This window comes from Salmo salar, chromosome 09 (assembly GCF_965601325.2).
Source record: "Salmo salar chromosome 09, fSalSal1, whole genome shotgun sequence".
NCBI classification, from domain to species: Eukaryota; Metazoa; Chordata; class Actinopteri; order Salmoniformes; family Salmonidae; genus Salmo; species Salmo salar.
The window spans coordinates 2250194-2266227 of NC_138299.1; the positions used below are offsets into that span (position 1 = coordinate 2250194).

Here is a 16034-nt window from a genome sequence, read left to right on the forward strand (position 1 = left end):
AAATTGAAAGAGACTGTGGGTCATCTGACTGGAACTGTCATGGTGGAACACCTTTTTCAAGTATTCATGTATACATAAATGACTTGATGTCCGGAGATCAAAATGCAGATGCATGCAGAGGACACAGTCTTCTATGCCCATGCCAAGACAAAGCAACAGACTGCTCGTAAACTTACAGCAGCAATTGACAAAATAGATGACTGGTTGGACCACTCACGTCTAAAATTGAACATAACAAAAACTGTCTGCAATCTCTGCATGTATTTCTCCATCAGGAACAGTGAGACCCATCAACCTGAGGGAACTGTAAAGGAACAGAGGATTGAGGTGGTTTCACATTTTAAATACTTAGGAATAATTATTGACTCTAACCTTTCCTTCAAAAAAACAATTAAAAAAGTGCATGGAACAGCAAAACACAACCTGGTGAATTTCTAATTTATCAGAAACCAAATGTCAGCAGATGCTGTAAACTGCACATGCACTCAATGATTCTGTCCCATCTCTCGTACTGTGTCACAACCGGGTCACATGCTAGTATCACAGAAATGAAACCACTCGAAAAGCTTTGTAAACAAACTCTGAAAGTGCTGGACTAAAAAACAAACACTTATCACCACTGCAATATCACAAAGACATAATACCTACTGAGCTTTGATAGCTTTTATGCCTTGATGACACTTCTCTGCTGTTTCAGATCACTCATGACCTAGCCCCACCACCTCTTAAACAGTTTGTTACATATTGCAAGGACAATACCAGGACAACAAGAGCTTCAACCAGAGGGGGCTGCTCAACTCAGTTTAGGTCCACTAAATTTGGCCAGACAGCTATTTCAGTCAGAGCGTCTAGATTATGGAACAACCTGCCAACCAGTGTGAGAGAGTGCAATACCTTTGCTAGCTTCAAGGCAAAACTGAAAAGGTGGCTGAAGGTAAACCAGTCATGTTAACATTAAGACATTCTGACTCTTAAGATGTCAGATACTGTAGGACCAAGGTATATTTAAATTCTGATGTAACATTAGCGTTATATTGTCTATTGTTGTCTATTTTATATATACACACACTACCGTTCAAAAGTTTGGGGTCACTTAGAAATGTCCTTGTTTTTGAAAGAAATTCACATTTTTTGTCCATTAAAATAACATCAAATTGATCAGAAATACAGTGTAGCCATTGTTAATGTTGTAAATACTATTGTCAATGACTATTGACGCCTCACAAGTCCTCAACTGCCAGCTTCATTAAATAGTACCCACAAAACACCAGTCTCAACGTCAACAGTGAAGAGGCGACTCCAGGATGTTGGCCTTCTAGGCAGAGTTGCAAAGAAAAAGCCATATCTCAGACTGGCCAATAAAAATAAAAGATTAAGATGGGCAAAAGAACACAGACACTGGACAGAGGAACTACGCCTAGAAGGCCAGCATCCCGGAGTTGCCTCTTCACTGTTGACGTTGAGACTGGTGTTTTGCAGGTACTATTTAATGAGGCTGCCAGTTGAGGACTTGTGAGGCGTCTGTTTCTCAAACTAGACATTCTAATGTACTTGTCCTCTTACTCTGTTGTGCACCGGGGCCTCCCACTCCTCTTTCTATTCTGGTTAGAGCCAATTTGTGCTGTTCTGTGAAGGGAGTAGTACATGGAGTTGTACGAAATCTTCAGTTTCTGGGCAATTTCTCACATGGAATAGCCTTCATTGCTCAGAACAAGAATAGACTGATGAGTTTCAGAAGAAAGTTATTTGTTTCTGGGAGGGAGGGAGGGAGGGAGGGAGGGAGGGAGGGAGGGAGGGAGGGAGGGAGGGAGGGAGGGAGAGAGAGAAACTGCCTCTTCATTTTTACTGTGGGTCTTCTGACTGGAGCTGTCATGGTGGAAAACCTCTTTCAAGTATTCATGCGCCTGGCGCAGGATGGAAAGAAAAAAATATGCACAAAGATGACTCTGTGGTCTATATTTATTTATTTTCAAACACTCCTCGCACTGTTCTGGCTCATGAAAGGAAACAATGCCAAAAACACAACAAAGAATGCTCTAATGATTGTTGGAAGAAAGGACAGATCTCAGGTCTGCTTCAACCTGGATTGCTTTGTCTTGGAGCATGGCAATAATTTGTTAAGGCAGATTTCAGATCTGATTCAACCTAGACCGCTTTGTCTCAGAGCATGGCGGTGATGTGTTAGGGGCTTTCCTACTGATTCCTACAGAACAGCTGAGGTAGGGTAATCCCAGGTGGGTACTGGTGGTGGAGCGTTCTCCTCTATTTCCCCTCAGGGGATTATACTGCACTCAGCGCTGTTCCATCTAGCTAGCCTATTACACAACAGCATGAAGGCCCCCTAAGACTCCTATTTTCTAGTGACCTACAGGAGCAGACAAGGCTCTCCTTTGTAATGCTTCTAAATCAGAGACAGTGGAAATATTACTGGAATATATCTGTCTGTATCACAATGTTGCAGTTCTGCTTTCACTTGTCCATGAAATTCCTTCTGCATCATAGTAAATATGAATGATGGGGACGCCCTTTAAAAACGTGTTTATCTGTCTGTTCAAATTCATATTGATCTGTTTTTCTCCTGGAATAGTGGTATGTAATACAAATTTGCACACACCAACAAAAAATTATAATGCCAATGTTATGGTTGATTTATGAAAGGGCTAGTTATGGGGCGGCAGCTAGCCTAGTGGTTAGAGCGTTGGACTAGTAACCAAAATGTTGCAAGATCGAATCCCTGAGCTGACAAGGTACAAATCTGTCGTTCTGCACCTGAACAAGGCAGTTAACCCACTGTTCCTAGGCTATCATTGAAAATAAGAATTTGTTCTTAACTGACTTGCCTAGTTAAATAAAGGTTAAAAAAAAAATGATATTCCTTTCTTTTAGATGCCCTCAGTTGAAAAACACAAGACTATTATCTGAGAAAAGCCTGTGGCTAAATTGGAATACACTCAGATTGGAATCTGTATGAGGGCAGATTGGAGCTCTAGATTAGGGCTGGAGAGGGTGCGGCAATACGGGGGTTGGATGAGGGGCGTGAGGCAGGGGCCTCCCGCGGGTGGCAGCTGGAGGAGGGCTCTTCTCCCTCACCCCATCCCCCTCCCACTAATCTCATTGTTCTCCACCGCCCCTGGCTGCGGTCCAGCACACACTCACAGTCAGACACATACTCAGGCCTCAGGGGGTAGGTACTGGTAGACAGCACACTACACACAACAACCCACCAGCAGTGACCGGAGGAACCCTTCACAGGGAACTTAACCTGAAGCGTGCTTCCATCCATTCATGCTGCTCTGTGGAAGATATCCCAGTCATTGTAATATAATTACTAGAACATTCAACGTTGACTTGAATGGGAATGTCTGCTCTAGTCATTCTATTTCTATGATACCACTGCTTTCTCCAGATGTGCATTCCATTGCCCCGCTGGAAACAGAAGCACATCTTAAACCACACAGCAGCTTTGGGGCAGTATTATAGAGGGCCTGCCAGTCTGCCAGTGGGCCAGGGTTTAAGCCACAATCAAAAGAGTTATGGGTATCCTAGAGGATTAATCCCTCTCTAAGATCTACCTACCATCTGCCTGGGGGATGATGACTCCAATGGGACACACAAATAGGTCCCCAAAGCCTTAGTCAAACATTGGGGTAAACCCCAATTTGTCTGCTTTGGAGAGATCTGAGGGCACTCAATATGTGTTCCAAATGAGTTGGAGAAAAAAGATGGTTGATTGCAGCCAAAATGGTCTGTCTTTGTGTGATGTGTTTTTCCCCAGGTATTAGGGTGTTATTGGGGTGTGTCACACCAACACACCCCTCTCGCCTTAGTCAAACAGTGTGCTGTTTGCAGATCTTAGGGCACAAATGTGTTAAAGGCAGCCAATGTGATTTTAGTCAGTCTGATGGGTTTTCCCCAAGTGCTTATTCATGAGCGATAAGAGAGGGCCAAGGTTCATATAGGGCTAATCAGTGGTCTGGGCAGCACACCAGCACACGAGCCTCAGAATAGAGCTCTGTTCTAACGCTGGCTCATCTGACTGTGAGAGTCGGATAGTGTGAAAATGATAAGGTTGGTGACAGCATAGAAATAGAATGGGTGACAGCAGGTCAGCACCTCTTTTCTTCATAATGTTCTGATCTATGGATGGGAGAGTGGAAATAGTGGTGGAGAGAAGTGTGTGTGTGGGTGTGTGTGCATGCGCATGTGCGTACGTGCGTGTGTATATTGGAGAAAATAACCTTCTTTCTGTGCCACAATATGCATACTGCATACTGCACAATATAGGCCAGGTATAATCACAAGACACTATTACAAGACACATACCGAACACTCTACTTATACCAATGATGGATAGAAGAATGAACTACTTAAAGGAATATAAAAACAGAATTAACCAAACACCATGTACTTCACTATTATGACTGAAACATTTATAATAAGAATCAAATAGTCCAGAACAGACTTGAAAGACAGTGCATTGCATTGTTTTCAATGCCTATGGAATCCAGTGGAGAAGCCTAATGGTACATTCTCCAACAAAGAATGGCACATTTAGAAGTGCTATGAACGTTATTCAGACTACTATATTTAGCCTCTTTTGAAAATGAAATCCTGAGCCTGCCTGAATCTCTCCACGACTGGATCCATATTGCCCCAGGCAAGCCCTTTTTGCAGTAAGTCTCACCAACTAGCGTCAGCAACAAAATAAATACTAAAATCATTACTCAGAATAATTGTCACTGTGGAATATCGGCAAGCAAAATATCATGCCCTACATAGACACAGAAGTCACAGTATGTGATGATGGACTGTTAATGCTCAGTTGTACAGTCACTCTCATGTTTTGGGTTCATCCACCCACAAGCTAAATTGAAACTACCTACTACAACAAAATGAATATGTTGGTTGTAATTTGGTTGTAATCTGAAAATATATACTTTTTCAAAAATGGCTTAAATTCCATAGATAGAACCTCCCCATCAGATATATAAAGATTCTGAGATACTAGTTGAATATTGCGTAAGGCTGATGGATTTAAAGACTAAAGCTGCGCTAAAGCCACCTTCCTTATCTATAATAGGAGTGGCATGTGACTGGTGGAACTATCATACAACATGGCCAGCCAGAATCATAACATGACCATAACATGACCAGCTACACTGTACATTTTCTTTTACAAATATGTTGATTCAATGTAAAATTGTAAGGCAACCAGCTGCAATAGGATTGTGAGTTTGCTGAAGAAAATTTGTGTTGGCCAAACTCACAATCCTATTGCAGCTGGTTGCCTTACAATTGTACGTTGAATCAAATCAACACATTTTTTTACAGTGTAATATCACAATATGACCATCCAATATCATTCCTGTCACATTATATGACCAGCCATTATCATATCATGACCTGCATATATCACAACATGACCAGCCAGTATCATAACATGACCAGTCAGTATCACATGACCTTCCATTATCACAACATGACTTGCCAATATCATATGACCAGCAAATATCACAAAATGTCCAGCCATTGTCACAACATGACCAGCCAATATCACAACATGACCAGCCAGTATCACAACATGACCAGCCAGTATCATTCCTGTCACACTATATGACCAGCCATTATCATAGCATGACCTGCCAATATCACATGACCAACCATTATCACAATATGACTTGCCAATATCACATGACCAGCCAATATCAAAAAAAGACTTGCCATTATCCCAACATGAACAGCCAGTATCATAACATGACCAGCCAGTATCATAACATGACCAGCCAGTATCATAACATGACCAGCCAATATCGCAACATGACCAGCAAATATCACAAAATGACCAGCCATTGTCACAACATGACCAGCCAATATCACATGACCAGCCAGTATCACAACATGACCAGCCAGTATCATAACATGACCAGCCAGTATCATAACATGACTAGCCAGTATCATAACATAACCAACCAGTATCATTCCTGTCACACTATATGACCAGCCATTATCATAGCATGACCTGCTAATATCACATGACCAACCATTATCACATGACTTGCCAATATCACATGACCAGCCAATATCAAAATATTACTTGCCATTATCCCAACATGACCAGCCAGTATCATAACATGACCAGGCAATATCACAACATGACCAGCCAGTATCAAAACATGACCAGCCAGTATCAAAACATGACCAGCCAGTATCATAACATGACCATCCAGTATCACAACATGACCAGACAGTATTATAACATGACCAGACAATATTACAATATGACCAGCCAGAATCGTTACACACCACAGTGCCTCGTGTCACAAACAAAGGGACTGGCAACAGAGGAAATCAATAAGAACATTTTATTCTTATTGATTTCATTCTATCGGTTCTTATTCTAATGTCACAGCTTCAGCACAGCAACATTGTCCCTGTACTGTGTGTACACATATAGTGCCTCATCATAGAAGCTAAGGTTCTTATGATTTATGAATCTGGGTCACAGCCCTTGTTCTGGCTTAGTCTTTTGTCACTGTCTATAATTGCATTATGTGCATATTTCATATTCATATTTCATATTCATACTATCTTACTACTATCTCACTATCATGATGTCTGTCCCTGATTCGGGTGGTTATTACTAACACCAACAAAATGGCTACTGCTGCCAACAGTTCGACTATGTAGTAAAACATTGTTCTCTCTAATTCAAGGTTAAGCAAATCTGTTTTGGGGGAGCCATTGTTCTCGTCTCGGAGGCTTCAAACAGAGGTTCCTGTCTCCTGCTGGTTCTCTCTCTCTCTCTCTCTCTCTCTCTCTCTCTCTCTCTCTCTCACGTGAGCTCTTTGTCACAACAGTCCTCGGCTGTATCTCAATAGCTTATTTTTCTCCTCTATTTTCTTTAAACTCCAATGATGGGATAGAAATTGGACAGGAGGATGCCAATTCCCCGTAACAATACAAAAAGTTAATTGTAGGGATCCACCATATAGCTTTTATCTGCTTTGGATTTTTTAATAAGTGGAGATGAAGGAGAAGGGATGAAGAGACGAGAACAGGAAATTGCTATTAAGACTATTGAGATGTAGCCGAAGAGTGTCCCCGCTGAGATGCAGCCACAGGCATATGGAGAAGGAGGAACCTGGGATGGAAATAGACGGTAATCCTGAAGAGGCTGTGGATAGGTAGGCCTATTACCTGCTCTACCTCTAGCTCCAGCAATAATGCAATGCAGCCATCACCAAACATTTAAAGGGGCAGCTGCTACATCCATTTTTGGACATATAAATCAATGATATATACACATTGATACTTGAAGAATATCAATTATAAATGTCTCATGAGTTTATTTCAACTGCTGTACCCCATCAGAACACAAAATATAAGCTTGTTTTACTCTTTTGTTTGTAAACAATGTAATTGCAAACAAATGATGTATAGCACCATGAATTTGAGAGTGGTTCTCAAGACCCATCTCTCAGCTATTTAGCAAAACAGTGGTAGTGTCCCAGCGTTGTTATTGTTTGAACTGCATATTGGCCGTTTAATGTATACAGTAGGCGTCATACTGTTTACTGTAAATGGAGCTACTTAAAGTAAGATTCAGTAAATCACCAATCAAAGCAAGATCTGGGTGTGGAACACAGTTATTAGGCTATTCTGAAAGTCAACTTTGAAGCTCAGTCTTTAAAGAAAAATTGTCCAAAAAAATGGACAAATTGAAATTGATTAGGTCTTTGAAGAAAACATAAATAATTGATCTGGCTCTCTGAAGCATCTTCTAGCTCTGAAGATGAGATTGTTATAGTGTGAGTCGGTCAGGCTGGTACGGACCCACCACAGGAACCAACAAGCCTCATTAGCCTTGTCTGACACAGCCAAAAGCATAGGAATGCGTCCCAAATGGCGTCCCAAAAGACAGGCAGCCCAATTCTGACCTTTTTTCACCCACTAATTGGTCTTTTGACCAATCACATCAGATATATTCATATCAGGTCTTTTTCAGAGTTTATCTGATCAGTCAAAAGACTAACTAGTGAATTGAGCTGCCTGTATAAACGCAGCCTTAGTAGTGTACTTATTTTGATCAGTAGTGAATAGGGTGTAATTTGGTATGTAGTCAAAGACACAGCACACCACACTGGCATGTGTCTGGCTCTGACTGTGTATGTGCTAATGGGGTTGATGATCTCTCCAAATCACAAGTGATAAATAGCAAGAAGTTCAAAGCACTAAATGTTGTTGTGATTTGGCTGTAATCGCAGTACTGAGAAGTCATATTCAATTCAATTAAACTGAATAAACTGTATTAATCTCTCAGGGGCAATTATAACAACTACTCTATCTCCCTTTGAGTGCCAATATCATAGATACAATACACAATTATTTTAACTGGGTAACTTCAATGTGTATCTGCTGTTCACCACATCTCATCGTCTTGACCTTCATAGGTAATTCCTACTTCCACAGTACCTTCTGGGCTGGGCTTCTGTGGATCAGTATAGTACGTCTAGTCAGCCAATAACATCATAGAGTTCTCTCCGCCCCTGTGCTCAACATGTGCACAAATGAACTCACACACACACATGTGGGAGTGCATACACACACACACACACACACACACACACACACACACACACACACACACACACACACACACACACACACACACACACACACACACACACCTTACCCGTCACTGGCTGAACTCTCCCCATTTAGGCCAACTGAGCTGGATGATGATGTCATTGAGGTGTGGATTAGAGGCCATACACTAAGCCAGGCTTTCAGCAGTGAGGCTGGTTACCTACAATGCATAGCTTCAGTGTGCATACAACTGAGGGTCAATAGACAGTTGGGAAACTATAGTTTGGATAGCAACGACCACACATATTTTGGAGTATGGAGCACAAGATTCATTGAAAAAGAATGGGGTCCACACCACATAGTCCTGGGTATGTTCTGAAGAACTCTAAAGACTAAATCGCTAGGATGTGTAATCATGTTTTGGTCACAGTTCTGCCAATTTCACAGAATTTGATGAAGAAATGAGCTGGTAATCATGAACAGTGCACTCTTAGAAAAAAGGGTTCCAAAAGGGTTCCCCATAGAAGAGCCATTTTTGGTTCCATATAGAACCCTCTGTATAAAGTGTTCTACATTGAACTCAAAAGGGTTCTTCTACCTGGAACCAAAAATGGTTCTTCAAAGGGTTCTCCTAAGGGGACAGCCAAAGAACCCTTTTAGGTTCTAGATAGCACCTTTTTTTCTAAGAGTGTGGGGGTTGGATTATGAGAGAGATGTCTGACTTCAACCTCACAACAACTATCATGTGGCATGCATTTCATTTTCACCTTATGACTTAAAACTCACTACAGTGTGTATGTTTCCTACAGTCCAGTGGACACTATAATTCATTACTGTGTAGAATGGAATCCAATGGGTCCATACCATTTGTATTTTCTGACGCATGCAATGCTTCATGCTCTGTGAAGCGACTACAACAATAATCACATCTGACTTGGCCGCTTTGAATTCATGTCCATCCCCTCCCCACTTCCTGTGCAGATAGGAACACACAGAGATAGCAGGACACACACATATGCAGTGAACGAGGGTGTAACAGGGTGAAACTGAAGAAGTTGTTGAACGCACCCTCTTTCAACACCAGATGTCTGTAATTGTCAATTAGGGGCGTGGCTGCCATGCCCATGTATACAAGCTGTGCTGTTTGTGCCTATTCAGGGATCTCTCTTACTGTGTACAGGCTGGCGTGCCTTGGGCGGATGGCTGTGACCCAGACCAAATTGATGATGAGAATGGATTGTGAGTATGTTTGTGGCAAATGTGCCTGTAGCCACTGGTTGTCCTTCTCCCATGGCGTACCTTGCTAGGTATGTTTAATTCTGATTGAACATCCTATTTATTGAAACTACCTGATAATTGAGATTGAATACTTGTCTGTGATGATGCTGATCTATGATAATGAGCTGAAAACATTTTTCTGTTGACAGAGTATTAAACGCAAAGCCATGAGAGTTTCTGTCTGAGAACAATCTCATTGAGTTTCTTCAGAATTGTGAATAAAGCCCATATTTTTGTTTATCTGACTGGTAATTCCCATGCTGCCACTCCCTGATAGAAAGAAACGTATGTTTAGATCGTCACCTTACATATAAAAAAAAATGGTGGCATAGTATTGGCTATAGGAAAAGTTATTTATGGTGCATTCCCCATGTTACAAGGGCATGTGTGCACACCCACTTCCAAGTCTGATAATGCATACTGTATAACTAAGAAATACTTATTCTGCATCTGAAACAGGCTTTGAATCCATCACTTGGCAAGCAATCTAAGTCATCTTAACTAGAATTAAAATCAATGACACACTCTGTACTTAATCAATGCAGGCAAGAATATACACGCATGGGAAAACAGTTGAGGACATCCTAATGTGCTGTATATATTGTCGAATACTGTACCTTGCTCAAATACTACTGTCAGATTAATTTGAGGATCTCCCATTTAATACCTAAACTAAAAGCAAAATTCAGCCAAAGATTTGGGAATCCTCACTAGTCAAATGTGGGTAAGGTGAACCTAGGCTAAAATTAACATCATACCGCTAGGGGTAATTGTTCACATCTTCAAGACATATAGAGGGCTGCCTGGCTGACGTCAGTGGCCCGGAACCTATGTCCATCCCCATCTAATGTCTGCAGCTCGGTGTTAAAGTTGATGGCTATTTGTCACTCATGCAGAACTGTTTCATCACCGGTATAGTTAACCTGCTTCACCTCTATATTGCACCTCTTCTACCTTTTCATGCTTTGTTTCTTGCCCCAGGATGACTGGTATGGGCTTGCCCTGCAAATAATTGAGAGTTAATGTATTTGTCACGTCCTGACCAGCAGAGGGAGTAATTGTATTATATTTGGTCAGGACGTGGCAGAGGGGTATTTGTTTCATATGGTTCGGGTTGTGTGTGTTTATTTAAGGGGTGTTTGGTTTATGTAGTCTGGGGTTTGAGTAATTGTTCTAGTGTTGGTTTTCTAGTCTGTCTATTTCTGTGGTTTGTGTGGCTCCCGATCAGGAACAGCTGTACATCGTTGTTCCTGATTGGGAGTCATATATTAGATGCTTGTTTTCACCTGGGGATTTGTGGGTAGTTGTATTTCGCACTGCTGTTATTATGTAGCCTGTGAAACTGTCGTTCTCTGTTTCTCGTGTTCACAATAAATAATATGATGAACATGCAACCCGCTGCGCCTTGGTCCTCTCTCTCCTACGACAGCCGTTACAGTATTGCATCAAATGGAGAATGTATCTTGGACATGGTGTAAAGGTAGATATGGTGTGCTGTGGTTTCTCACTCAATGTAGCTGACATGATTATAGCCTAAAATGGTTGTCATGTTTTGGTGAGTAGGCGAAACACACAGGAATTGTCACAGGCAATTCCTGTGACAAGATATGTCTATAAAAGCAATCTTGAAGGCACACCTTAAACAATCTGTTCATATTGCAGTTCTTGAAAGCCTTAAATTTCACTAAATTGAATTTGTGGTCTTCTGATGCTTTTCCAGGTCTTACTTGCCTAAGATCTATACAATTTTGAAATCCACTAAGCAAAAAAATAAATATCCTCTCACTATGAACTTTTTTATTTTCAGCAAACTTAATGTGTAAATATTTATATGAACATAAGATTTCTCAACTAAGACAAACTGAACAAGTTCCACAGACATGTGACTAACAGAAATGGAATAATGTGTCCCTGAACAAAAGGGGGGGTGGTCAAAAGTAACAGTCAGTATCTGGTGTGGCCACCAGCTGCATTAAGTACTGCAGTGCATCTCCTCCTCATGGACTGCACCAGATTTGCCAGTTCTTGCTGTGAGATGTTCCCTGACATTTCTGGGGGGAATGGCCCTAGCCCTCACCCTCCGATCCAACAGGTCCCAGACACGCTTAATGGGATTGAGATCCGGGCTCTTTGCTGGCCATGGCAGATCACTGACATTCCTGTCTTGTAGGAAATCACACACAGAATGAGCAGTATGGCTGGTGGCATTGTCATGCTGGAGGGTCATGTCAGGATGAGCCTGCAGGAAGGGTACCACATGAGGATGTCCTCCCTGTAATGCACAGCGTTGAGATTGCCTACAATGACAAGCTCAGTCCGATGATGCTGTGACACACCGCCCCAGACCATGACGGACCCTCCACTTCCAAATCGATTTCACTCCAGAGTACAGGCCTCGGTGTAACGCTCATTCATTTGACGATAAACGCGAATCCGACCATCACCCCTGGTGAGACAAAACCGCGACTCGTCAGTGAAGAGCACTTTTTGCCAGTCCTGTCTGGTCCAGCGACGGTGGGTTTGTGCCCTTAAGCGATGTTGCCGGTGAGGACCTGCCTTACAACAGGCCTACAAGCCCTCAGTCCAACCTCTCTCAGCAATTATCTTTGAAAGACAGGGTCCTGAAAAAGGGACGTTTCTTTTTTTTGCTGAGTTTAGTATTCGTTCTTATGGATTGTCACTACAAGCGTTTCCAGCCTTTGCTTATACCAGAGAGGGTTTACTCCGGCCAAAATTTGTCCATGTTAGGTAGGTCATTAATTATTAGGCGTTTTGTATGGGGGGCAATGAATGTCGAATTCTGTCAAAATAAAAATGTGTTGCTATTTTGATACATGATACACTTAATCTAATAGAAGTTTTGTAATTCTTAGGTTAAGAGTGTACTGATATGTGATGCACGTGACATCCTGCCAACTTTGAGAAACTATATCTGAGTTGCACAGGAAGTTGGTGGCACCTTAATTGGGGAGAACAGTTAATGACTGGAGCGGAATTAGTGGAATGGTATCAAATACGTCAAACGCATAGTTTCCATTTGCTCCATTCCAGACATTATGAGCCTCCTGTGCTCAGTTGTCCCTGTTGAAATTTGAGACGGTCTATGCATATTCATGAGGCTAGCATCTCACGCTCCATTGAATACAGGCGGTTGATGTCAACACCCCTCATCGAATATCCAAATAACGAGATGCATCCACCAATCCAAAGAGGAATAGGTGGGTGCTTGACAGGCCGCTGTTCCGCCATGTGGAAAACGAATCCCATTCTTAGGACGGAGACTCAATCATCTCGTCATTATATCCTGCCTCTGCTCTTACTGAAGGAGTATAAACATTGTAAATATGTGTGCATACTGGCAGCTAGTGGTAGGAAGTTATAACACATGAGTCTCTCTGGTCATCACTATCTGGCCAAGTTCCAAAAGTCAAAGCCCTGCCTAGTTCTACAATTTATCTTCTTAAAATCTGATTTTAAACCTAACCTTAATGACAATGCTAACCTTAAATTAAGACAAACAGCTACTTTTTGTTTTCATACATTTTTACAATATAGTCAGTTTGGACTTGTTTGTACCCCCCTTTTGCTTGAGGAACAATAGAGGACCAATACATTTGTGTAACTCTGTTTTTGTCCTACTGCTTTATCTTGGCCAGGTTGCAGTTTTAAATGAGAACTTGTTCTCAACTGGCCTACCTGGTTCAGTAAAGGTGAAATGAAAAAATGGAGAACAAAAGACTTTCTTTCTCATCTTGCCAGCAACAACGAAAGGTAAGGCAAGGATGTGAATTGAAAAGTAGAAAGCCACTCCGCTCCTCAGACTCTCCTTCATCTCTTATAGTGGTGATGGGGCCTAAGTGCTACACAATTGTATTAATCTTAGCTAGGGAGTGAGTGTGCTGCGAGTGGGAGACTGTCCCAGACAGCAGGGGGAGGGGTGCTAACCTATTTATATCTGATTGTTTCTCCTCCCCTGCCAGAGCTGCTGGAAACCTTCAGCTCTTCTCAGTACTTGACTCTACTTGTAAGTAATTACCCGTCACTCAATGCCCCGTCGGTCACACTAGATATGTGGGCACACATAAGCGCACAACCCCATCTGGGAACAGCTCATTACCAGTTATAGCTGATCCCATGTCGGGAAAACTAGATGCCCTCTGGAATAGGACACTGCTTAGAGTAGATTCAGTGACACATTATGCACATAAATCACTATCTGCCACTCGTTGTGAAGCACTGTCGAGCAGAAACCCATTGTTAAGACCCATCTCCACTCTGTCTCACCCTCCCCCCTCTCTCCCTCTCTAATACAAACATACACACAGTTATAAGTCACAGAAATGTGACAGAAATCCTGAAAACATAAATCTCCATATATGGCCTCATGTGAAGCTCTCCTCTGGCTGAATATTTGCAGGGCGAGCTGTCCCAGTGGTCTCAGGCCAACACAGGATGGAGCTGATCAACTCTGCCTGCCTTCCTGCTCGTCTTTCTGCCTCCCCTCTCTCTCTGTTTGTCTCTGTTTTTGTGCCTGTCTTCCTGCCTGCTTGTCTGTCTGTCCGACACTCACCAATAGGCCGTCCTTCGCATCCGCAGTCCGACATGGTGACGAGGGACAGTTAGTAACGGCATTCTCCCGTCCCGCAGTGTCAGATGACTCCTGTTGCTTCTCCTCCTCTCCCAGACTGTGTGTGCTACTGCTCCTCCTCTACACTGCTGGCTGTGTGAGACCCTTGAGTGGAGTGGCTACCATCTAACAGGCTGTGGGTCTGACTCTGTCCCTCTGAGTGTGTTATGACAACAGGACGCTAAGCATAACTATCAAACATTAATGTCCAGGCTGCTATTGGATAGTACATCTGTTAGCAGCCCTCCCCATTAGGATGACTGAACTAATTTAATCTCATTAATATTGATACGCCACCTTATGATATAGACAAGGCTAATGTTTTATCCTTTCCTGTTTTTTTCCCAACTTTTTCTGAAGCTCAAAGGTTTCTTTTAGATTTTAAACGTCCATACATTTAATTTCCTAGACCAGTAATCAATTCTCTTAAGAAACAAAGATGCAGTTGAAGTCGGAGGTTTACATACACCTTAACCAAATACATTTAAACTCAGTTTTCCACAATTCCTGACAATTAATCCTAGAAAAAAATCCCTGTCTTAGGTCAGTTAGGATCACCACTTTATTTTAAGAATGTGAAATGTCAGAATAATAGTGATTTTATTTCAGCTTTTATTTCTTTCATCACATTCCCAGTGGGTCAGAAGTTTACATACACTCAATTAGTATTTGGTAGCATTGTCTTTAAATTGTTTAACTTGGATAAAAAAATGTGGGTAGCCTTCCACAAGCTTCCCACAATAAGTTGGGTGAATTTTGGCCCATTCCTCCTGACAGAGCTAGTGTAACTGAGTCAGGTTTGTAGGCCTCCTTGCTTGCACATGCTTTTTCAGGTTTTCGGCCCACAAAGTTCTATGTGATTGAGGTCAGGGCTTTGTGATGGTCACTCCAATACCTTGACTTTGTTGTCCTTAAGCCATTTTGCCACAACTTTGGAAGTGTGCTTGGGGTTATTGTCCATTTGGAAGAACCATTTGCGACCAAGCTTTAACTTCCTGACTGATATCTTGATGTTGCTTCAATATATCCACAGAATCTTCAGTCCTCATGATGCCATCTATTTTGTGAAGTGCACCAGTCCCTCCTGCAGCAAAGCAACCCCACAACATGATGCTGCCACCCCTGTGCTTCATGGTTGGGATGGTGTTCTTCAGTTTGCAAGCCTCCCCCTTTCTCCTCCAAACCTAACGATGGTCATTATGGCCAAACAGTTCTGTTGTTTCATCAGACCAGAGGACATTTCTCCAAAAAGTACGATCTTTGTCCCCATGTGCAGTTGCAAACCGTAGTCTGGCTTTTTTATGGCGGTTTTGGAGCAGTGACTTCTTCCTTGCTGAGCGGCCTTTCAGGTTATGTCGATATAGGACTTGTTTTTACTGTGGATATAGATACTTTTGTACCGGTTTCCTCCAGCATCTTCACATGGTCCTTTGCTGCTGTTCTGGGTTTGATTTGCACTTTTCGCACCAAATACGTTCATCTCTAGGAGACAGAACATGTCTCCTTCCTGAGCGGTATGACAGCCACGTGGTCCCACGGTGTT

The 16034-nt window shown here is 42.2% G+C and overlaps 1 protein-coding gene across 1 annotated transcript in view; it reads right to left on the reverse strand.

Annotated features, from left to right (window-relative positions):
- LOC106610626 (echinoderm microtubule-associated protein-like 1) overlaps positions 1–14635 on the reverse strand; it is a 111283-nt gene extending 96648 nt beyond the window's left edge. Inside the window, exon 1 of the mRNA XM_082955598.1 lies at positions 14435–14635. Within this exon, the coding sequence (XP_082811724.1) occupies positions 14435–14468 (34 nt within the window). The 5' untranslated portion in view covers positions 14469–14635. The remainder of the gene's footprint in view (positions 1–14434) is intronic.
- Positions 14636–16034: the final 1399 nt, after the last annotated feature.